Source organism: Littorina saxatilis, linkage group LG9 (assembly GCF_037325665.1).
Source record: "Littorina saxatilis isolate snail1 linkage group LG9, US_GU_Lsax_2.0, whole genome shotgun sequence".
Classification (NCBI taxonomy): domain Eukaryota; kingdom Metazoa; phylum Mollusca; class Gastropoda; order Littorinimorpha; family Littorinidae; genus Littorina; species Littorina saxatilis.
Genome location: NC_090253.1, coordinates 22,026,099 through 22,051,676, shown reverse-complemented (window position 1 = coordinate 22,051,676; position 25,578 = coordinate 22,026,099). Strand labels below are relative to the sequence as shown.

Sequence of the window (25,578 nt, the reverse complement as noted above, 5' to 3'; positions counted from 1 at the left end):
TCTCTCTCTCTCTCTCTCTCTCTCTCTCTCTCTCTCTCTCTCTCTCTCTCTCTCTCTCTCATGTGAATGTAAAGGGCACATTGTAAGATTAAGCCTATGGCCTAAAATGTCTACCCTTTATGTGAATAAAATGGTCTAAGTCTAAGTCTCTCTCTCTCTCTCTCTCTCTCCCTCCCTCTCTCTCTCTCTCCCTTCCTCTCTCTCTCTCTCTCTGTTCCCAGCAAACAGCTTATGTGTATGCTGGCACTGACTGGTGACGTAAACCGACATTCTCGGTTCAGGGGGAATGAACCATAGGCCATTTTTCTTCTTTATTTGGTGTTTAACGTCGTTTTCAACCGTTCAAGGTTATATCGCGACGGGGAAAGGGGGGAGATGGGATAGAGCCACTTGTTAATTGTTTCTTGTTCACAAAAGCACTAATCAAAAAATTGCTCCATTTCTGGGACTGGGTGGCCGAGTGGTAACACACTTGCGCTCGGAAGCGAGAGGTTGCGAGTTCGACCCTGGGTCAGGGCGTTAGCAATTTTCTCCCCCCTTTCCTAACCTTGGTGGTGGGTTCAAGTGCTAGTCTTTCGGATGAGACGAAAAACCGAGGTCCCTTCGTGTACACTGCATTGGGGTGTGCACGTTAAAGATCCCACAATTGACAAAAGGGTCTTTCCTGGCAAAATTGTATAGGCATAGATAAAAATGTCCACCAAAATACCCGTGTGACTTGGAATAATAGACCGTGAAAAGTAGGATATATGCGCCGAAATGGCTGCGATCTGCTGGCCGATGTGAATGCGTGATGTATTGTGTAAAAAAAAAATTCCATCTCACACGGCATAAATAAATTCCTGCGCCTTGAATATGTGCGCGATATAAATTGCATAAAATAAAAAAATAAAAAAAGATAAAAAAAATCCCTGCGCTTAGAACTGTACCCACGGAATACGCGCGATATAAGCCTCATATTGATTGATTGATTTCTTACATACTGCTTGACTAAAATCTTTACAAACATTGACTATATTCTATACAAGAAACACTTAACAAGGGTAAAAGGAGAAACAGAATCCGTTAGTCGCCTCTTACGACATGCTGGGGAGCATCGGGTAAATTCTTCCCCCTAACCCGCGGGGGGTACCATAGGCCAGGCCTGAGTTCAGCCAAGCCGGAACACCAGAGGGACTTACTTGATACTGTCGTTTTAAGGAATGAGAACGGAGAGTTTGTTTGTTGCGTGCGGCGCAATGTTAATGCAGATATGAGGGATCTGTTGCGCTTTTGTGTGAGAATGTGAATTATGTCTTGCGGTTTGTATGCTCTCGCTCTCCCTCTCCCTCTCTCCCTTTACTATTACAACTGTCAGTTGGTTCAACTCAAGTGCAGCAAGTTAGGGAACATAGACTATTAGGTGTTACCATTGATCAAGAGTTGAAATGGCAAATTCATTTGAGTAATATTTGCAAAGTAGTATCAAAGAATTTGTACCTGTTATCAAAATTAAAGCATTACGCCGATTCTGAAGCACTCAAAATGTTCTATTACGCCCACATAGTGCTTCATATAAACTTCGCTTCGACACTTTGGGATAACTGCAGTGATGTTCATTTAAAAAGACTCAATTCCCTGCATCGCCGAGCTGCAAAACTTATTCTGCATGATTTGAATAGGTCCACGGATGATAAACTAAAGCTCCTGAATTTCCTCCCCTTGAAAGATCAGTTGACGTTAAACAAGGCTGTGTTCATGTATAAAATTCTAAATGACGACTGTCCTATATTTATGCAATCACATTTCAAACATGCCACAAAAAGATATGGGTCCCAAAAAATCATCCCTCCTAGACCTCTACAAATCGAGCTTAGCCTTCTCGGGAGCTTTTCTCTGGAACTCCTTCCCCCAACAGATAAGAAATGCAACTTCAGTGAAAATGTTTAAGAGACAGTCACGTTCACACATCATTCGTGAATGAAATGTCTTGTTCGATTGTTATTTTGTTGAACATTTTGTACTAGTGTTAACTGACGTGTAGCTAATTTGAGCAACTTAATTCTCAAAATGAAAGGTTTAACTATGTCAATGTAATTTTGTAATTTTTGAGTTCTCCTTATATAATTCCTTAAATGCACATTGTGTTGCAATCCATACAATGTATTTCTGTATCTTATATGATTGAATTTTTATTTTGTATGTCCGTCTGTCTTTATCAGTTATGTGTTGTATAAAGGACAGGTTGGAAGAATAGGCTTTGCCTAAAACCTTTATCCTTTTGTAATAAAGGTCTGAGTCTCTCTCTCTCTCTCTCTCTCTCTCTCTCTCTCTCTCTCTCTCTCTCTCTCTCTCTCTCTCTCTCTCTTTCGTTTGTTGATTTAAATTTTTCTCTTAGTCTCGTCGCTCTCTTCTTCTCCTTTTGTTCTCCCGTGTTTCTTCCCCCTTCCTGCTTTTTCTCTGTTTCCTGACATTGCCCCGCTCACCGCCTTTTTCCTCGTCCCCTCCGTCTCCCCCACCCCACCCCCTCCCCCGCCCAACAAAAGAAAACGACAACTGCATATCAGTTGCATTTTAATAGACCCTATCGGTATTCCAAGCTCTCGTGATCTCTCGCAAACTTCAGAGCATAGCAAAGCATGCGGTACAGCGATCTCGTGCGAGATGCACAAGCCAAAGTTTGAAGTTCTCGCGATGTTCAAAGCATAACAAAGAGCGTGTCTCGCGAGAGCTGCTCAGATACCGAAAAGGTCTATAACACCCCACCCCTTCTCCGTTCAGCAGCTAACAGCTAACACAACAATCTGTCAACAACAAGCGCTTTCAGCCGGCGAGCTTGGCTGGTGTGGTCTGCATGCGATAAGCCCCTTGACCGGCTAATCTAGCGCGCGACCCCTCCGCGGTAAGTGCTGTGGCCTGGCCCTTTGCTCGGCGTTTCGCGGGGTCACTGGGTCTGTTGATCCGAGCGCTGTCTTTATACTACACGCCTGTGTTGGCTGTACAGTCTGTGTTCTGGTCTGCTCCTGTGTTCTTTTCCCTTCACTTTTTGCTGGCTGTGTATGTTCTGTAGCATGGCCCGGTCAAACAAGGCCTAGTTGTGTTTTGTGTTTACTGCGCTTTTGGATGTGCCGTCTACCATCCAGTGTGTGCTGAGAGTACGGAAATGTGTCGGATAGGTACTTGTAGGCGGGTTCTGTGTAGTGCTGTGACTACCACCCGCAGGTTAGGGGGAAGAATTTACCCGATGCTCCCCAGCATGTCGTAAGAGGCGACTAACGGATTCTGTTTCTCCTTTTACCCTTGTTAAGTGTTTCTTGTATAGAATATTGTCAATGTTTGTAAAGATTTTAGTCAAGCAGTATGTTAAGTCCTTTGTACTGGAAACTTGCATTCTCCCAGTAAGGTCATATATTGTACTACGTTGCAAGCCCCTGGAGCAATTTTTTTATTAGTGCTTTTGTGAACAAGAAACAATTAACAAGTGGCTCTATCCCATCTCCCCCCTTTCCCCGTCGCGATATAACCTTGAACGGTTGAAAACGACGTTAAACACCAAATAAAGAAAGAAAGTAGTGCTGTGACTGACCAGGGAATCCCTTGCGCTGGAACAGTGTTGGCAAAAGCTTGGCACTCGTTCCGCGGAATACGGCTGGGTCTTTCTTACGCAGTCTCGATAGCAGCACTGTCAACATTTGTTCTGCTCTGAACCCCTTTCTGTTTGTTCTGGTATCCATTTGCTTTGTCTTGCTGCAGTTTTACATTTATTATAATCAGCTGATGAAGTTTGCTGATGATTATGTTGGGTATGGAGTTGGGTTTGTTTGGTTGATTGTGGGCTGTTTGTTGTTTTTGTTGCTGCTGCTGTTGCTGTTGTTATTGATGTAGTAGGCTTCTATGATATTTTCAAACCATTTTTCAAGATAGTATAAAACATTAGCTGACCAGTGTTTTCCTTGTGTGTGTGCAGACTGACCAGTGAGCCAGCAGAAAAACCGAGACCCCCTCCTCTCCCTGACATCCAGTGGTGATGGCCTCCACTGAACCCAACCGCTACCATCCTCACCCTGACTACCAGCCCCCCTACAACCCCCAGCACATCCCTTACAACGACACCAGACCTGTGCACTACGCGGATCAGCCTCCTCCAGCCCCTCCGGCAGTCCAACACGCGTTCCCGCCGCACGAGATGGAGCAGCCCTTGGACCTGACCGTCGCCAGAAGCCCCCGCCGCCCCGAGAGCACTGGCTCCATGGAGGACAGGCCTAATCGACTCCGGGTGGAAGAAGCGGGGAGTAGGGGTCACGTCGCTCGCCCGGGCCACCCGGGCGTGTGTGTGATGAAAGGGTGCGGTTGCCAGAACAGTCTGCCCATCCACCACCACCCGTACAGAGGCAACCACCATCGCCACTCGCCCTACCCGCCCTACCCCAGCAGAAGCCCCGTCATGGGTGAAATGGCCTCGTTACACCCGCTCCCCCAGTACCCTACAGAGGGTGGTTCACCTAACCCTGCGTCGCTGTACCTTCAGCAGGACAGACGGTCGCCCTATGGTCGGTATGGCGGGGTGATGTCCGTGCCCTCGCCGCCACAGTACAACAGCCCCGCGGCTCCAAGCCCCAGGCTCTACCCTCCAGCGAGCTCGGCCTCTCCGCAACCCAACTCACCACGCCCGCGGGACCGCTCTCCCCTCCCCGGCATCTACAGACCCTTCGAGGACACGGGCCGCCCGCCGGTGCCTGACATGGTTGGGGGAGGCGCTCCTGCCTCACTCGTCCCCTCCTCTCTTGCCCCCTCCTCCTGTTCACCGTCCTCCAGTAGCGCCAGGATGACGTCAATGGATCGCTACCCCAACACCAGCGAGGACGAGCTCGGAGCCTCTCGCTCGCTTCTCCTGCTCTCCTCCTCTACCACTGCCTCCTCCTCTTCCTCCTCCTCCTCCTCCTTCTCCTCCTCATCTCCCTCCCTAGCCATGCCAACACCCTCGGCGTCCCAGTCAGTCAGCAGTGACCATCGTCATCTCCGGCACCAAGCGTGGCGGGACTACCAACCAGAGGAGCAACAACAACATCATCAACAGCATCAGCAACACAGGATGGAAGAGGACGAGGCTGACTCCAGACCCTCGCAGAGCGATGAAGGGAGGGGCTCCTCAGCTTTCCATCACCCCTCCCACCACCACCACCACCCCTCCTCCGCTTACTACTCCGATGCCATGCCTGTCGTCCACAGGGGTGCCATGGATAGCAACACCAACGCCACCACCATCACCACTACGACTCACCTTCACCACGAAGGCGGCGACAATATGGGGGAGAGAGGCGTAGCTCCTGACGGTGATCGCACCACCACCTCCTCCTCCTCCTCTTCCTCCTCGTCCTCCACTCCTCCTCCTCACCACAATCAATCTAGCAATGCACAAAACAAGCGGGCAGCAGCCCCGCCCGGCTTCAAAGTGGTGGGGACCACCAAACTGTCCTTGGTACGCGCCGAGCGAGAGAAGGAAATCCTCTGCCGCCAAGAGAGGATGAAAGAGCTAGTCAGCCTGCGCAAGGACAAGAAGCAGTACAAGCAACAGCAGCGTCAGCATCACAACAGTACGGACGGCAACGACAGCGAAGGGGGCAGCGAACAGAGCAGCGGCCAGGCTTCACCACGCTCCAGCGACGGGTCAGAGGCGGAGGGGGTCGCCCGGGGGTTCCCCGTGCCTCCGGACCCCAATCTGAAGATATCTCCTCTGGATTACCTGCTGTCCAAGTACCTGGTGGAACAGCGCGATATTCCCTTCAAGCCGTGTAACACGGATCTGCGCGAGATCTACACAGGCGTCAAGAAAGGGCCGCTGACTCTCGTCGATCTCATAGAGCTGCAGGTCGAGGCCAGTCTGAAGGCTTGATGACAGTAGACAGTGGTGTTTTTTGTTGTTGTTTTGTGTGTGTTGACGAACAGTTAGGTCTACACTTCTGTAAGATGGAGTCGCATGAGATGTACGTACACGGGCACGAGGAAAGGGCCTCGGACTCTCTCTCTCTCTCTCTCTGACCTCATGGAGCTGCGAGTGGAAGCAAGCCTGTAAGCTTGATGACATGGGTATTTTAATTGTGTGTGTAAATGTGGGTATCTGTGTCTGTGTCTGTGTCTGTTTTTTTGTTTTTTGGGGGGATCGATGAGGTCTATCGGGACATGCAAAAACGATTGCTGCCACACATGAATGGATCTCTTAGAGAGCTAGCTATAGCTGCAAGCGGGAGCCAGTTTGAAAGCTTGATGTCGACTGTTCTTGTGTGTCGTTTTATTTCATGATGTGTTGACACCTTTATCTAGCCGCTGTGTTGTCGGTGTTGTTGATGTTTATGGAAGGGCTAGAAAGGTTCCGCGTTATACTCGATGACACTTTTATTTTGTTCACAGCTAACGAGCTTTCATGCGCTGGCAATGAGTAGGGGATGACTCGAATGTCTGAACTTGAATTTAAGATGTGTTGAGAGAGAGAAAGAGAGGGTGGAAGAGAGAGACACACTCACACAAGTCTTGAAAACGTATACCAATCGGCTGAGAGAGAGAGACTGAGAGACACGCCTTTTTCAGAAAGCTTATAAATGGGAGTAGGTCGAGACAATGTGTGTAAAGCGTTTGACGAGAGCACATGTAAAGGTTTGCCAAGAGACTGAATGTAAGTACCTGTTGGGAGACGACTTCGTCTTGGAAGAGAGTGCTTCTGAGGCCAAGGAAAGGATGTGTTTGTGCCTCACTGCCTGTGTAAATCAGTACAGACATCGAGTGTCTTTGAGAACATTACGCTTTGGAGACGTTGTACGGTTTGGGAAGAACACGAGTGTTACTGGTTGGAGGTCAACAGTATAAACGCCGGACTTGACTCTCATTTTAACTTTTTTTGTTTGTTGGGTTTTTTTTAAGCAGAAAGTGTTGGATGAAGAAATAGGGCTTTGCATGGGATTGTAAGGTAGAGATTTCTGACAGTTTCAAGTATGACTTGATGCTGACTATGAAACAAGTTTTCATGTCGGGTCTACACGACTCCCAAGATACTGAACAGTTTTGGTGTGTTGTGTATTATTGGAACTGTGCAGTGCTTAATTCACAAAGAGATTGAATTCATGTTTGCTTTTAATTTCCGTTTGGAAATTATTCTCTGTCCAGTCAGAAGCATCATACATAGCCTGTGCGTATGGTTTTGTGTATGTCATTTTTGCATGAAGAGTTTGAAAGCTAGAACCGCACTTTTTTCTCTGTGGTTGTACAGCTTGCATGGTAAGAAATATGTCATTTTCTCTTGTCTTCGTCAGTGCATTTTTAAATTTTTGATTTGAAAAATGTATGTTCTGAATTAACGTGATGCAGAGATGCGTGGTTAAGGAAAAGGTGGTCGTGTTGTCTGTGACTTGTTTGTGTGATCGTTCGAAGATAAAGAAGAAAAAAAACATAAAACAAATGTGTGTGGAGGGTCAGGGTTGGGTTGGGAAGGGATGCCAAAGAAGCTAACTCTAGTTTGAAGACCTCAGAGGTACGTGTGTGTGTCGATTAACTGGGCATTACTGATAATGTGATACGTTCAGAGGAAGTTGTGGATTGTCCAACTGCCGCTGTACATTTCATCTCACAGTCACTCTGACACCGACTCCTAGAAATGCCAATGTTAAGTGGATATTTGAAGGAATATTTCGAATGACTTTTTTTTTAACCAGCTCGTGTGTGGGTGTGGGTGTGGGTGTGTTTGATCTTACCCAATACTACATCATTTGGTTAACAGCAGCACTATTTTAATGACTGTCTAGTCGAGAGTGGCAAAACAGATTCTTTTGCATTGTTGGAAATTATAGGAGAAATATAAGAACAGCCATTTTCAGTGATAATAATTTCTTCGCAATATTTTGATACTGAAAGGTGTCATTTTTGTGTGAACTATGTTTATTGATCTCTGAGCAAGTGAAGGAAATACTTAATATAAACAATTATTGGAAGAGCACAACGCGGTTTTTGACGAGTGGGATTCATGGAGTGAAAGTTACCAAATAAGATGGAAATATTGTGATATATTTACATAATTAAAAGATTTTTGGTTTCACAGGTTAAAGAATCTGCTTGAGATTTTGCGTTTGTGTGTGTGTGTGTCTCTGTGTGTGGATCTCTGTGTGTGTGTGCGCATACGACAAAGAGATATCAGCATCAACATGTTTAGTCAGTCAACGACAACAACTAATATTCAGGAAACCCTGGCACATACAAGTATTGCGTGCACATTGTAGGTAGCAGATTGTAGGTAGCAGATTGCTTCAATCACATGTAATGTGCTCGTTCTCTTAACAAAAGCAGATATCTTTCCACATAAATATTTATATACATATTTATCCATGCTGAGTAGAGGTGTTTTGATTTCGAGAAGAGATGGGTACACGGTTTAAAAGGGCAACAGAACCAGATGGACAATGTCCAACATGTTTCATTCTCAACATGCTGTCACCTCTCCGCTGTCACAGAACCAGAATGCATTGAATAATATTATAATTTGCCCCACCCCACCCCTCCCCTCAACTCGTCCCAAAGACAACACAAAGTATCTTATCGAGTATCAAATGATTCTCAACTTACCAGTTCTATTGAGTTTTAACTTAAATACCCGCTCCAATGTTATGTGAATGTTGTGTGTGACATTGACATGGCTGAAACACGGAAATGTGCTAACGAATTATTTTGAATTTGGAATACTGGATATATATATCTGTAAACGGATAAAAATTGCTCATGATTTTGTTTTTATCAAATTCCAGAATTGTGTCATAATTTGTACGCTGGAGTGTTACAATGCTTGTTTTTGCCCGTACTAGCAACTCTAAAAGTGTGTGAATCTGTGATTTTACGTGCTAAGTGCTAGTCAGTGTATAACTCTGTTCTTCCTCGTTTCTTCTCATTTTCTCCTCATCTTCCTCTTCCTCGTCCTCTCATTCTTTCTTGCAATTGTTATCTATATCTTCCCTCCTCCTTATCATCGTCATCATCACTGTCATTATCTTGTCTGATTTCTTCACTCCTGTCTGTGAGCTTGTTACTCAGGGATATTATGATCTCGTGAGACTGGTTGTATGACTGTGGCTTTGCTTTATTTTTTCTCTTTGCTACGGGATAAGTGCTTGCTAAATTTACGGTGCTTGTACTCTCTCTCTCTCTCTCTCTCTCTCTCTCTCTCTCTCTCTCTCTCTCTCTCTCTCTCTCTCTCTCTCTCTCTCTCTCTCTCTCTCTCTCTCTCTCTCTCTCTCTCTCTCATTTACATAAGTGACCTCTCTCCCCCATTTATTATAACAAAAGTTTCAATTGGATGCTATGACTTTGATGAATCTGCATTGCACATGTGTGTTTGTTCGTTACTGGACGAGTTGAGTAATCAGTACGATTTTAGTTTGATATGTGATAACGATACATTTTGATGTTGATGATATCCGCATATATATATGATGAATATGAACATGCATAGATATATGTGCATGCATTTGAAGATAAAACAAATAGTTTTATGCATGTGAGTTATAAGGACTGCGAGATGAAAATGTCGTGGTTGATGCTGTTTTACTTCCGTTGTAAATTCTGATACTCCTTTTTCACCTTTGAAGTAAATGTGTGAATGAACCCCCATGGGGCCATGTAAATAATAAGGTTTACGCATTCAATAATGGAATCTTCTGGCTGTCCAGATGAAGAGATACCCCCCGCGGGCTAGGGGGAGTCCCATATTGGTTGGGGCGAGAAAGAATTTACCCGATGCTCCCCAGCATGTCGTAAGAGGCGACTAACGGATTCTGTTTCTCCTTTTATTACCCTTGTTGAGTGTTTCTTGTATAGAATATAGTCAATGTTTGTTAAGATTTTATTCAAGCAGTATGTAAGAAATGTTAAGTCCTTTGTACTGGAAACTTGCATTCTCCCAGTAAGGTCATATATTGTACTACGGTGCAAGCCCCTGGTGCAAATTTTTTATTAGTGCTTTTGTGAACAAGAAACAATTGACAAGTGGCTCTATTCCATCTCCCCCCTTTCCCCGTCGCGATATAACCTTCGTGGTTGAAAACGACGTTAAACACCAAATAAAGAAAGAACAGATGAAGAGATCTAGTTTGGTTTTTTTGGTTTTTTTAATTCGTTTATTTTTCCTTTTATTTATGTCTACAAGAGCTTTTTATCCTAGATTGAATGCGTGTCCGAAATCAGTTTGAGTAAAGCATCAGACTGGATGGACAATGTTGTGTTTGCTGCGTCAACTAATTGTCAAGATGATGGAGATCTAGTCGGGTTGCGGCTTCTAAAGATTCCATAAAACCCGAAGTACACAATAATTTCATTGAGCCCTATTATATTTGGGAGATGAAATGGACTAATTTATATTGTTTCGTGTAATTTTGCGTATATTTGTTGTTTTATGTGCATCTGCCGCTGTTTGTGTGTTTGTGTGCGTGTTTTTTTTGTCTGAGTAGTTCCGAGTCGCACTAGTTTTTGGTGATTTGATTCTGTGTTAAAATTAATGTGGTATCCCAGTTGAAAAATAATCATTTTTGAACACATCCGTAGTGTGTGCATTGTTACTGTGTCGGTATGGCTGGCTTTCAGAACCCAAAATGTTCAGTGAAAACCATGGTCTTCACATTAAGCACTTTCTTTTCTCTCCGTGTTCTCCTATTGTCTCTTTTATCCTTGTGTTTTGAGGTACGGTGTTCGATTTCTTTTATATTTTAATGTTTTGGAAAATGACTGCAAACATTCAGTATAGTGATGACGGTGTCTGGTGTTCTTTCAATAGTTCGGTAGTCAAAATGAAATCTGTGTTTCTGTTTGTAAAGCTGCGTCAGTGTTATCTCAAACATGAGTTGTTGTCACATCGAAATGGTTGTCACAAAGGATTTGTCGGTTTGGAAGAAGCGTCCGCATACCTCTCTCACGAGACACAGATTTTTTTTTTAAAGGTGTGTATTTTTTGTAATGGTGGCCACAAAAAAAACAAAAAAAAAAGATCGAATGAATGTTAAACGTTTTGTTTTAATTCGTCGAGAGCTTCGTCGTAGTAGTTTTAGGTGTTGTGGTTATTTCAAAAGGAGGGTGAAACGGCACGCTTGCTTTCAGTGAAAGATAACTAACTGCGAGTGGTTGTATTCCCCCTTGGTTCAGTACTGGTGCACTGCTGTGCGTCCGCTAAGAAATTTAAAACAAAACCGGCTGGAGAAAAAAAGAAAAAAACGCGCGGTAGTAGACTCGTGAAGAGTATTTAAATGCCGAGTTAACATTGCTTCAAGAATTACATTTTTTAATATAAAAAATTTTAAATAGATTTAAAATAAAAAGTGGATTGCTTAATGAAACACAAATTTAACAAGTACAAGATAAGTTAATAAATGGAATGTTTCATGAAATACAATTTCACACCCAAAAATGTGTTTTCCTGAGTGTCCAACTGTATTTCTGTTTTTCTTTTTTTACTCATATTTAAAGGCTGCTTGAGCAAGGTTAACCGGCACGGTTGGCCTAGTGGTAAGGCGTCCGCCCCGTGATCGGGAGGTCGTGGGTTCGAACCCCGGCCGGGTCATACCTAAGACTTTAAAATTGGCAATCTAGTGGCTGCTCCGCCTGGCGTCTGGCATTATGGGGTTAGTGCTAGGACTGGTTGGTCCGGTGTCAGAATAATGTGACTGGGTGAGACATGAAGCCTGTGCTGCGACTTCTGTCTTGTGTGTGGCGCACGTCATATGTCAAAGCAGCACCGCCCCGATATGGCCCTTCGTGGTCGGCTGGGCGTTAAGCAAACAAACAAACAAAATTGAGCAAGGTTGTGTCAGTTTCAAAGTTGAACAAGAGGCATAATAACAATACTCAGTTTTGGGGGAAAAGAGGCCTGCAATGTCGTGAGTTTTGGGGGAAAAGAGGCCTGCAATGTCGTGAGTTTTGGGGGAAAAGAGGCCTGTAATGTCGTGAGTTTTGGGGAAAAAGAGGCCTGCAATGTCGTGAGTTTTGGGGGAAAAGAGGCCTGCAATGTCGTGAGTTTTGAGAAGACAGAGACAACTGTTAATTCGGCATTTTCGCGAGTTTCACAAGACAAAATTGTACTGCCAGAGCGTTTCCCACACATTGGTGCGAATCACGAAGAGAGAAAGAACGATGTCGATGTAGAACTGAACAACGCATCACCACAGATAGTGAAAGAAGGGCAACAAAATCGTATAGAAATTCAAGGTGAAAAGTTGCGTATGGTAAAGCATGTGAGAGTTTTTATTTGAACACAGGATTATGTAATAATCAATGGACTTCATGCATAACTGTGACGAATTGAGAGCACGTGCGCGAGTTTCCAGAATGCGAGCGTTTCTGGTTCATAACACCGAGTATGTGTCAATGTGGATAAATAAGAGACGGTCGAAAGGGTTGTTGAAGTGTGTTTCACACGGTCAACCTTTCGCTGACCGCATCATAAAAAGTGACTTGAACGGTTATTTCGGATGCGTGAAAGCGTGGGTAAATCTCATGAATGAACCCCGACAAACAAACAAAAGTGGGCAGTTTGCTCACTTCCGTAACCTCCCTGTGATACGTACTTCACTGTGTAATCATTGACAAGAACTATGACGCATAATTGTTGCAGTTTGTCGTCATAGCGTGTTCTGTGCGCGCCGAATGACGCGGCTGTTCACCTATGTGCAATGCGGTCTTATACGTCGTGGTAGTCTGTTCGCTCGACCCCAGCGCCATGACACGTCTTGTGTTTCTCGGTGAATATGGGCGCAGGAGTTCGATTGTATAATGATGACGCTTACCGTATATGTTGGACGTCATTGATATAATGATGACGTTTACCGTATATGTTAGACGTCATTGATATAATGATGACGTTTACCGTACATGTTAGACGTCATTGATATAATGATGACGCTTACCGTACATGTTAGACGTCATTGATATAATGATGACGCTTACCGTACATGTTAGACGTCATTGATATAATGATGACGCTTACCGTACATGTTTGACGTCATTGATATAATGATGACGTTTACCGTATATGTTAGACGTCATTGATATAATGATGACGCTGACCATAACTGTTAGACGTCATGGCGTGCAATCGTTGACTGGGCCGTGTAGTAAGATTTTGTACATCATAATTGTTACGCTGTTGATACCCTGCAGTTATCACTATTTTCTCTGCTTCTGCTTTGACATATCAATGCGTGTGTGGTATTGTATTATTGCTGAGGTGGTTTTCTCGGATCTACCTTGATGAGAATCGGGTTAACCAGTGTGTTGACACCGTATTTGTGAAAGCATAGCTACAGTTCCATTCAGTACAGTCCCGCTCTGGACGTGAATGTAGGTCCTGTCGAGAGTTCGTCAACTGAACTGCATGAGATAAATGCTCGTAAATCTGTCAACACACAAAAAGCCAAGAAATATTCTGGCCTTGCATGTTCAGTTGTACATTTCACTCTAAAAGATGCTGTCATGCTTTGAATAACGTATACCACTTCGTTTCAAAAAAATCTACGCACTTGTCAGCTGACACTAAGGTAAAGTTCATTAAGAGCCATTCAAAAAGTGAACCGCTGAAAATGTAAATCGCTGTTAGGTTTTGGCCAGTTTTGAGCCACACGTTATTTTGTCTGACGTTGAAGCGTTACACCGCGGTTCTTACCCTACATCTTGTTAAGCCGAATTTTGTACCCAGCAACAAAAGCTTGCATGGACGTTACACTATCCTTTTAGCGCTGTATTTCAACCCCAGCAAGGGAAGCAGAGTGCAAAATTCGGAGCGACAAGGAGATGGCCACAAAAACCGGAGTAACACGCCAACAAGGTGGGGGAAAATGAAAACTACGCTGTCACACTACTAATGTATACTACCCGGCAAGGAGTTCAGTACCAACACACGACGTCAGTCGATCTTGTTATGAACCAATGTGATGTTAGCCTTAACCAATCCCGGTTGCACTCAACTCTCGCCTTTCACGTCCGTTGATCAAGAAGAGGAGGACAAAATCGCGACAATTAATTCAGGCACAGTTTTCACTTCCACACCCAAGTTGCGCTCAATTTTTTTTGTTTTTTTGGGGTTTTTGGGTTTTTTTTTGTTGCCCGGTACAGTTTGTGGTGGGAATCAGCTCTTATCATACGGGTAAATTTGCAATGGTTTTTATCTTGGTGAAGCTAAAGATAGGGAATTAAGAATGCTGATGATAATAATCCCAATAATGATAATGATAATAACCAAAAACAAGATTGAAAGAATATGTTTTCAGTGCTCGTGGTACCTGCTCGCCAATGTTTTTTTTCTGTGTTTTTTTGGTTTTTTTATGCGGTGGGGTCATTTTATGAGGAATACGCGTCCCGGTTTCTGTTGAAAGTGTCTTGAAAAATACGCCTTTGAAGCATCGCCATACTTTTCACTTATCGCCGAACTAGAAAGTCAAACAAACAAATCAGGAGGATTTTTTAACAACGAAAATATTGTTACCAATGTTCCTCTCCAACAAAAGTTGTCAGATCTCAGCTTTGTTACCTTGTGTTAGCAGATAATATCATGTGTCTGGATACTACCGTTGTGGTTTATAAATACAGTGTACTACATAATTATTGGCCTAGAAGAACTCCAAAACAAAGTAAACTTCAGGTTATTTTCTGCTGCTGAATTATTTAGTACGATGGTTCTCTATAGAGTATTTATGTGCGAGGATGGTTTTTTTTGATGAGTAATCAATTAAGACGATGTTATCCTGAGAAGAAAAAAATCATTTAGGACGATGTTTCTCTAAAGAGTAATTATTAAGGACGACGTTTCTCCAAAGAGTTATTATTTATGTCGATATTTCTCAGAACAGTTATTATTTAGGACGATGTTATCCTGAGAGAAAAAATCATTTAGGACGATGTTTCTCTAAAGAGCAATTATTTAGGACGACGTTTCTCCAAAGAGTCATTATTCAAGACGATATTTCTCAGAACAGTTATTATTTAGGACGATGTTTCTCTGAAGATTTTTTATTTAAGTCGATGTTTCTCAGAACAGTTATTATTTAGGACGATGTTTCTCTGAAGAGTTATTATTCAGGACGATGTTTTTCTGAAGGGCACATGTAGTACTACATTCACAAGAGGCAGACAAGCGGCGGTGAACTACAATATTAACAGTGTGATTTGTATTTGGGTTTTGAGGAGTAACTGCCAGCATAACACTGTAGCAGAGCATCTCGACACTCAGACCCCGGTGTGTGTCTCTTCGGCGAATTGATTCATTCATCCGATCATAAATATGATCCAATCACGCCTTGATTTCGTGGTTTGCAAAAGAAATTCGCGACACGACATTTTGTGAAAAAGAAAAAGAAATGTATATTTTGTTCAGTTGTTGGAGACTAGAAAAACAACAGCCAACCCGCCAAAGCTTTTTGAGTGTTATAAAATGCACGTGCCTGTGTTTGCGCTATGTTATGTGTGCGTTCGTTTTGGGATTTTCTTCTTCTTCTTTTTTTTTAATAATTATTGTATTTGTATACCTGCGTGTGTAGACTTTCTCTGATTGTTTGTTTGTGGATGAGACGAGTTTTGTTTATGTTGATATTTAATTTATTTACAAGAAAAAAGTACACAAACGAACAGTCAGAATATATGTGGCAAATGTAGTAGGATGTTTGAGTTATGCATTGTGAGTAACTGTTGGAGGAGTGTGTGTACTAGTGTCATTGCGTATTTAGAGATATCATCAGTTATACCGATGTCATTAAAATCACTTCCTAAAAAAGAAAACAACTGTCCTTTTGTGACGAAAGTGTGTGTGTGTGGTTGTGTGGGTGTGCATGTGTATGTGCCAGTGTGTGTGCGTGTGTGAGCGCGCGTGCGTGTTTGTGTACGTGTATATATATATATATCCCATGACCTCCCTTCTTTGTCTCTGTTACTTCAGTATGGGTATATATGTTGTATTTTTATAGCTCAATAAATACATCATGGACTCAAAAAAATATATGATAGTGCAGATTCCGATTTGGGCGAAGAACTACTTTGCTCCCGACCTTTGACCTCGCGCCGAACAATGTGACACATTTGTATGAAGTTCCAAAATCGTATTGCACGGCTCAGAAAACCATATCAGTTGCACGCAAAAATGAATCTCAGAACTGATCTGATGTATGAGATGCAATAAGCAAACGTTTCTTTCATTATGAAAGCAATGCAGGTGGGAAAAAACGAACATTCAACTTACAAGATAACCAGATGCTAGCGAACCAAAACAAAAACACGAGTACCCTCCCCTTGCTTCGTTAGCAGACGACTTTTGAGAATCTGTCAGACCGTCCTTACCTGGCACGGTTGGGCTTCGCTATCATCAGCTGTTTCACGTGTTTTGCGAGCAAGTCTACTCTTTTGCCTGGCTCTGCAGTAAGTCCACATTGGCGATGAAGGTATCTAAGAACTTAACATGTGTGTATTTTTCCGTAATCCAGTCATATTCTTTCAAAATGCAATCAAGCGGCGGTGACAGACTTGGGTCCTGTTTTCATCGCATCAATACCAGTTTAGGTTCATGCAAACACACTCGCAAAACAGTTTATCATGTAGATACATTTCAAATAGGGAGCAAATGGTTAAATCTACATATGTGTTCCCTAAAATTTGCTTCTCTGTCAATAAGACTAATTGTATAATAATGCGTTCGAAAAAAACAACGTGGAATCGATTCTGAATCGAGTCGAGTAAGCCAAATGGGGGCCAAACCGGTTTCCCCGTTCCGCCGACCTGAAACGCAAAAGAATTGTGCGCTTCAACTAAATGGATTTCTATACGACTTCATTACTTTCTTGCAACTTATGAACCTTTACTTAACGCTTTTAAACGGTCTGAAAGTAGTGTTACCGCGTACTTATAGATGCACTCATTCGTTTTATTTTTTCAGCGACGGTCACTTAGTTTAAGGTTGCAAAAAGGCCATGTCTCGCTGAAAACACTGTTTCACACTCCACAGATCGCAAAAGTGCCGCTAGTAGTCTACACTTTGTGTTTGATGGTAGAATGGGATATACAGATTACAACACTCGTGGTTTTTTATATGGCTTGTATTTCAGTCAAGACCCAGCGGGAATATCAATCGAGAGCCACTCGCCAAAGGCTCGTGTCTCCCGATGATATTCATCCGCTGGGTCTTGACTGAAATACAAGCCATATAAAAAACCACTCGTGTTGTAACCTATACATATATATATATATATATATATATATATATATATATATATATATATATATATATATATATATATATATATATATATATATATATATATATATATATATAATAGATGAATACCCGCTTCGCCGTGAAGAAGTTTAGCGCACCGTAGGAAGGAAGGGAGATAAACGCGCAAAACACTAAAGAAGATAGGGAAGAGTAATACCCGGCTTCTCCGGGACAGTGACCTTCTAAAAATAGTAACGGGAATATGGATTGAGCGTTGTGTTCTAAAAATAGTAACGGGAATATGGATTGACGCCACACGAAGGAAGGGAGATAAACGCAAACCACTGGACAAGATAAGGAAGAGTTACTGGGAATGGATCTGGGAAGATGAACAGAAAAACCAAAAGCGGTTCAGCGCTGCGCGCTGAGAGTACGTGTTGAATATTCTCATCGACCAGGTTGTGTCCGGGTTCTACCTGAATATGCCCACCAAATTTGAAGCAGATCCATCGAGAACTTTGGCCGTGCATCGCGAACACACACACAGACACAAGTCGTATATATATATATATATATATATAGAACTAGATGAATACCCGTTTCGCCGGGTACGGCTTCGCCGGGAAGAAGTAGAGCCGAATACCCGGCACGCCGGCTTCGCCGGCGCACCGTACGAAGGAAGGGAGATAAACGCGCAAAACACTGAAGAAGATAAGGAAGAGTAATACCCGGTGTAACACGAGAAAATTACTCCCACGAGTAAAAATTTCGTACGAAAATGTTACTCCCTTTACGAAAAAAGTACTCCCCCATTACACGAGAAAATTACTCCCCACGACAGGTGAGTTACGAGTAAATATTTCGTACAAAAAATGTTCCTCCCCTGACGAATAAAAATCGAATAAATTACTTCACCCTAACACGAGCAATTTAACTTTCCATGCCAAGAGTACTAAGTTTTTACTCCCTTGTCCCCTGTTAGTCTTGGTGGTGGAAGGGGTGGAGGGAGGGTAGCGCGACATTCGTGTGCGCGAGATCACAGACTGGCATTATCCCTTCGCCCGCATCCCATTTTCGCGTACGAGATTTTTACTGGAAATGAAAAAAATGGGGAGTAAAAATTTCGTGGAGGGTGGAGTAATTTTTTCGTGCCTTGGGGAGTTCTTTTCTAGTACGAAAAATTTACTCGGAGTAAGAATGTCGTATGAAAATTTTACTCCAGAGTAAATTTTTCGTGGAGTAAAAATTTCGTGTTACACCGGCTTCGCCGGGACAGTGACCTTCTAAAAATAGTATAACGGGAATATGGATTGAGCGTTGTCGACAGTGACCTTCTGAAAATAGAAACGGGAATATGGATTGACGTCACACACGAAGGAAGGGAGATAAACGCAAAACACTGGAGAAGATAAGGAAGAGTTAGTGGGAATGGATCTGTGAAGATGAACAGAAAAAACAAAATCGGTTCAGCGCTGCGCGCTGAGAGCACGTGTTGAAATATCTCATCGACCAGGTTGTGTCCCGGGTGTACCTGAATATGCCCACCAAATTTGAAGCAGATCCATCGAGAACTTTGGCCGTGCATCGCGCACAGACACACAGACACTAGTCGTGTATATATCTAGATATAGATGTTGTAGTCCAGGTAGAAAACGTCAGACCGTATGAGTAAAAAATACATGTATGTAACAAATGGGCGGTACCTTTTATCGTCCATGTGGTTTTGATATGAAATAAAATATTTATAAGAGACTTTTTCTTTATTATTGTTGAATGATATTTGGTTCTCCAACTTTCTCGTCTTTTATCATTCCCAAGTCTTTTTCGCACTTAAAAAAAAACCAAACAACAACAACCCAAAACAACAAACTAACAACATAGAACGCAACACACACACACACACACACACACACACACACACACACACACACACACACACACACACACACACACACACACACACACACACACACACACACATACACAGACTCTGCGTAAAAAAACAACTCAAACAAACAACACCACTACTCTCTTCGTGCGAAAACGTGCATAGAAATTATATAACCAAAAATAACATTGGAAAATACAAAACAAGTTCTACAGTGTCACTCGCGGTGGTGGAATAGCAGTGATCTTCAAAAACTCTCTCTCTAGTCATGTGTCGTTTAATTCGGTACTGCCATTTACACATCCATCCTTTGAGTGTGTACATGCAAGTGACACTAGCTCTTCATCAGAAACCAGTTCAGTTGTTTTGCATCTATAGGCCTCCTCCAAACTCAAAAAACAAATTGACTGATGCCATGTTTTTCTCTGAATTTCATGACCTTGTTGACCATTGTAACACTTTGTCTGGAACTCCTGTTTTGCTTGGTGATATCAATGTTCATTTTGATGACTGCAACCAACCTTCCACTGTCAAGATGTTAGATATTTTAGATGTTTTTCAATTCACACAGTCAGTCAGTCATCCAACGCACAAGAAGAATCACATACTGGATTGGGTTATGCATAGGCCTGATGATCATATTGTTCAATCTGTGTCTGTTACACACGCCTCAGCCTCAGATCATGTTTGTGTTTTGTGTGATCTGATGACCCAGTGTTCTCCTCCTCCACCCATGTTTAAGTCTGTCCGCTGTCTCCGTACGATGGATAAAGACGCTTTTAGGGACGAGCTGCAGAACGCGCTGCCCCCCTCCCCCTCCGCTGACCAACTTGATGCCACACTTCGTGCTGCTCTTGACGTCCATGCCCCCGTTTCACGTCGCCGTGTCCCGCCGTCTGTCCAAGTCCGCACCGCGGTACTCCGATATCTGTGTCGACCTGCGTGATGCCAAATGTGACCGTAGGCTTGCTGAGCGCAGGTATCTCAAGACTGGTCTTACTGTCCATAAACAAATATTTCAAGGAGCAAAGGACATTGTAACTAAGTTAGTACACGCAGCAAAGACAACCTTCCTCCAAACCCAGATTATTGCTTGCGATTCAAGCAAAAAACTGTTCGCACTGCTTTTTGAGAATCTTGATGTGTTGTTGCCAACTCTTACTCAAATTGTCAATGATAGCCTGTTATCTGGTGTTTTTCCATCATTGTTCAAAATTGCACTTGTCAAACCACTTCTCAAAAAACCTAGTCTTGATGTCAATATTTTGAAGAACTATCGTCCTGTATCTAATTTATCATTCTTGCCCAAAGTTTTTGAAAAGGTAGTTTTGAAGCAGCTGTTGTCATATTTGAACACCCATGATTTGATCTCTCAGTCCGCTTATCGCCCTTCTCACTGTACTGAAACAGCCATACTTAAAGTAATCAGTGACATTCTGTCTGCTCTGGATGGTGGTGATGTGTCAGTGCTTACCCCACTTGACCTTTCTGCAGCGTTCGACACCATTGACCATGTCACGCTTCTCCATAGACTTCAGACTCTGTACGGCATCTCCGGTCCACCGCTAGCATGGCTTGAGTCCTATCTCATTGGCAGGACTCAGGCTGTGCTTGTCGATGGCCACATGTCTGCTCCAGCCCCACTTTCTTTCGGCGTTCCTCAAGGTTCAGTACTCGGTCCCATCCTTTTCATCATGTACACTAATCCCCTCTCCACACTGATTCAAAACCATTCTGTTTTAAATCAGTCTTTTGCTGATGACACCCAGCTGTATAAACCCAGTCCCCCTGCAGAGACACATTCCGCCATCCAGACCATTCAGACATGCATTACTGATGTTAAATCTTGGATGGTCGACAACAAACTTAAGCTGAATGATGATAAGACTGAAGTCTTCCTGTGCAAAAAGAAGAACACTACATTTCCCTCTCCCCAACCTGTTTCTGTCCAAATAGGCAACACCGACATTCTTTTCTCACCATCAGCTAGAAACCTTGGATTCACCCTTTCATCTGACATGACCCTTAACAAACATATTATCTTTAGTCTGTAGAGCAGCTTATTTTGAGCTTCGTAAGATCAGCACCATTCGCCACACACTCTCCTCTCAAATAACTAACACGCTTGTCTGTGCCTTTGTTCTTTCTAAACTTGATTACTGCAACTCTCTTCTCTCTGGTTGTCCTCTGTACCTCCTGCATAAACTACAAAAAGTCCAAAACTCGGCAGCACGCCTCATTCTGAAAGCACGAAAACGAGATCACGCAACACCACTTCTTCACACACTGCACTGGTTACCACCGGGTTACCTATTCAAGCCCGCATTGACTACAAACTGTCCACCCTCTGCTTTAACTTCTTTTCTGGCTCGTCTCCTGCTTACTTCTCTGAACTCCTCACCGTCTATTCTCCAGCAAGACAACTCCGTGCCTCTTCTGACTGTCGCATCCTCACCATTCCACACACCAAAACCAAAACATACGGACAACGCACTTTTACTTTCTGCGCACCCACACAATGGAATTCTCTCCCCTTGCACATCCGCCACTCTCAGTCACCCCAAGCATTCAAACGAGCACTTAAAACGCAGCTCTTCAAGAAATACAACCCCTGATTTTGTTTTCTCAGTCCATCAGTAGGCTACATGTAGTGTATTTGTTGTTTTAGTGATAATGTGATAATGTATATAAACATCTAGGGCTGTTTTCAGTATTGTTGATAACATGTTCTGTTTGATTAAGGGTATTCAGCTGGTATTTCCTTGTTTTCACTACCTATTTTATTCATGTTTTTATTACTTAGTTAGTGGAAGGATCTGTTGTAATGTATGTTTGATGGTGTATGCTTTTAATTAAGCGTTGCTGACTATGAATGTAGATGTAAATGCTTGTATAACTGTGTTTTAATTTTAAATGTGTCACGCGCAAAGAGCATAATTGTAAACTTATGATGTTGCGCTATATAAATTCTCATGTATTATTGTTATTATATAAACGTTCTCGGAAAATCTGTCTCTCTTTAGTAGTGGTTGCTTCTCTTTGTATGGTGTGTGTGTGTGTGTGTGTGTGTATGTGTGTGTGTGTGTGTGTGTGTGTGTGTGTGTGTCAGTGTATGTGTGTGTGTGTGTGTGTGTGTGTGTGTGTGTGTGTTTTTCACTGCGGCCGCGTATGTATATGTGTGGGTTCGAACGAAAGGAGGCAGAAAGAGAATTAAATTTCCAGCATATGATTTCTTTCAACCGCGCGCGGCGCATACGCACACACACACACACAAAAAAACAAGTCGAGTAAGGCGAAAATACAACATTTAGTCAAGCTGTCGAACTCACAGAATGAAACTGAACGCAATGCAATTTTTCAGCAAGACCGTATACTCGTAGCATCGTCAGTCCACCGCTCGTGGCAAAGGCAGTGAAATTGACAAGAAGAGCGGGGTAGTAGTTGCGCTGAGAAGGATAGCACGCTTTTCTGTACCTCTCTTCGTTTTAACTTTCTGAGCGTGTTTTTAATCCAAACATATCATTAACAGCTATTGTGTTTTCAGCGTAGCAATAGGGTCCGATATTTAGACGAGACAAGTATAATGCCGACGATACTTGTTTGAGTCTAAATATCGGACCTTATTGCTACGCTGAAAACACAATAGCGATTATATAGCTGTTATGACCTTGATTTGTTGTTCCAAACTTACAAAATGACAGTTTTTGCGTCGATGCGTTGATCTCAGGTTTTGATAGCAGACAAACTTCTTACGCGCATCATGTTCGCGCAGACATGCACACCGCTACACGCTTTCTGACTTTGGAAGTAAAACTGACTCCAAGTGCATTCGATTTCACAACACAGTTGCTGAAACAGCTTTTTAAGTTGTCAGTGTATGCTGTTGTCGATAAAAACATCGCCGTGGTACAGATGGGTAAAGTGGAACCATGCGTCTTTGTTATATTTACGGTGTGGAGTTACGAGATAAGAAAGTCGGCCATTTTCGTCAATATGCTTTTGGATATTGAGAAAAATGGCCGACTTCCGTAGCATTATGCTTTGATAATAGGAAGAGGCCATCCAATCAGAGCCCCCGAATTCCCCCACGTGTTCATCAGAATAGCTATATATCTATATGTTTTTTGAATCAGAAACCGACAAGGAATAAGATGAAAGTGTTTTTAAGTTGATTTCGAAAATTTATATTTTGATCATAATTTTTATATTTTTAATTTTCAGAGCTTGTTTTTAATCCAAATATAACATATTTATATGGGTTTGTTTAATCAGAAAATGACGAAGAATAAGATATTTTAACAAATATTTTTTACAATTTTCAGATTTTTAATGACCAAAGTCATTAATTAATTTTTAAGCCACCAAGCTGAAATGCAATACTGAAGTCCGGCCTTCGTCGAAGATTGCTTGGCCAAAATTTCAATCAATTTGATTGAAAAATGAGGGTGTGACAGTGCCGCCTCAACTTTTACAAAAAGCCGGATATAACGTCATCAAAGACATTTATCGAAAAAAAGAAAATAAACGGCCGGGGATATCATTCCCAGGAACTCTCATGTCAAATTTCATAAAGATCGGTCCAGTAGTTTACTCTGAATCGCTCTACACACACACACACACACACACACACACACACACTCACACACACACACACACACACACTCACACACACACACACACACGCACACACACACACACACACACACACACACACACATACACACACATACACCATGACCCTCATCTCGATTCCCCCTCTATGTTAAAACATTTAGTCAAAACTTGACTAAAAGTAAACAAGTCGCGTAAGGCGAAATTACTACATTTAGTCAAGCTGTGGAACTCACAGAATGAAACTGAACGTAGTCCGCCGCTAGTGCAAAAGGCAGTGAAAGTGACGAGCCTGTTTGGCGCGGCAGCGGTTGCGCTGTGCTTCATAGCACGCTTTACTGTACCTCTCTTCGTTTTAACTTTCTGAGCGTGTTTTTAATCCAAACATATCATATATATATATATGTTTTTGGAATCAGGAACCGACAAGAAATAAGATGAAATAGTTTTTGAAACGATTTCGGAAATTTAATTTTGATCATAATTTTTATATTTTTAATTTTCAGAGCTTGTTTTTAATCCAAATATAACATATTTATATGTTTTTGGAATCAGAACATGATAAAGAATAAGATGAACGTAAATTTGGATCGTTTTATAAAAAAATTATTTTTTTACAATTTTCAGATTTTTAATGACCAAAGTCATTAATTAATTTTTAAGCCACCAAACTGAAATGCAATACCGAAGTCCGGCCTTCGTCGAAGATTGCTTTGCCAAAATTTCAATCAATTTGATTGAAAAATGAGGGTGTGACAGTGCCGCCTCAACTTTTACAAAAAGCCGGATATGACGTCATCAAAGACATTTATCGGAAAAAAGAAAATAAACGGCCGGGAATATCATTCCCAGGAACTCTCATGTCACATTTCATAAAGATCGGTCCAGTAGTTTAGTCTGAAACGCTCTACACACACACAAACACACACACACGCACACACATACACCACACCCTCGTCTCGATTTCCCCCCCTACGTTAAAACATTTATTCAAAACTTGACTAAATGTAAAAAGAGGGGAAAAAATTGTTGTGAAAGACGAAGCCGAATGTGTTATGAAGAAGAAGAAGAAGGTTTTTTGGACTACCAACAAGTGACTGACAAAAGGGAGGAGGCGGGGAGGATTCTACGAGATTATGAGGCGCTGATGAGGAGGAACTTGGATACCACTGGAATCGAATGGAAGGATAAAGAACATTATGGAACTTACTTTGATTAAGTGCGCAGTCACTCATGACGTAAGCGTAGACGCTCATCGGACAGACGGAACTGTGTAGATCTAACCAGATTAGTGTCGATGTTTCCCGAATATTCTCGTATGTCCATTAACTATATAAGTAGGGCTGCGCACACGTATTGTTGTTCTTTACCAGTCTTGCACTTGTTCTTTCTTACACTGTGCTGAGAGATATTGTCACCGTTGTTCCAGCTGTTAATAAATCTACAGAACCTACACAACTCGTTGTGTCTCCTTTGCGACTGAGAGTGGCGAAAGGAAAAACACGACAGAGACAGTGGGAATAAATTTAGTTCAAAAGGCTTAAACCAAAACCAAAACAAACTGACAAAAGAGTCTTACCAGCAGGTGCTAATAACGCAAGAAAGTGGTGGCGGTACAAACACGGGTTTCAAGACAGACGGAAAGTCTATGTTCACTTATTCTCAAACCAGAAAGTCACTCTCGTTTTTCTACATCAAGCGTGTGATCGCCTCTGATGGGATTTCAACCCTGCCTACCCCCATCTAATGGATCTCTTTCCTTTTTGACTGTGATACCTCCGCCTGTGATATTGTTAACCTTCCAATGCCAAACTACTTTGTCGTTTTTTGTAAATAACTTGTTGAAACATGTTTTGTTTCTGTAAATAACGCTCGTCTTGTTTAA

The 25,578-nt window shown here is 42.4% G+C and overlaps 1 protein-coding gene across 1 annotated transcript in view; it reads left to right on the top strand.

Moving 5' to 3' along the window:
* Positions 1-15,771, top strand: part of LOC138975598 (atrophin-1-like) — a 32,290-nt gene extending 16,519 nt beyond the window's left edge. Inside the window, exon 2 of the mRNA XM_070348317.1 lies at positions 3,947-15,771. Coding sequence (XP_070204418.1) covers positions 4,007-5,872 — 1,866 coding nt within the window. The 5' untranslated portion in view covers positions 3,947-4,006 and the 3' untranslated portion in view covers positions 5,873-15,771. The remainder of the gene's footprint in view (positions 1-3,946) is intronic.
* Positions 15,772-25,578: the final 9,807 nt, after the last annotated feature.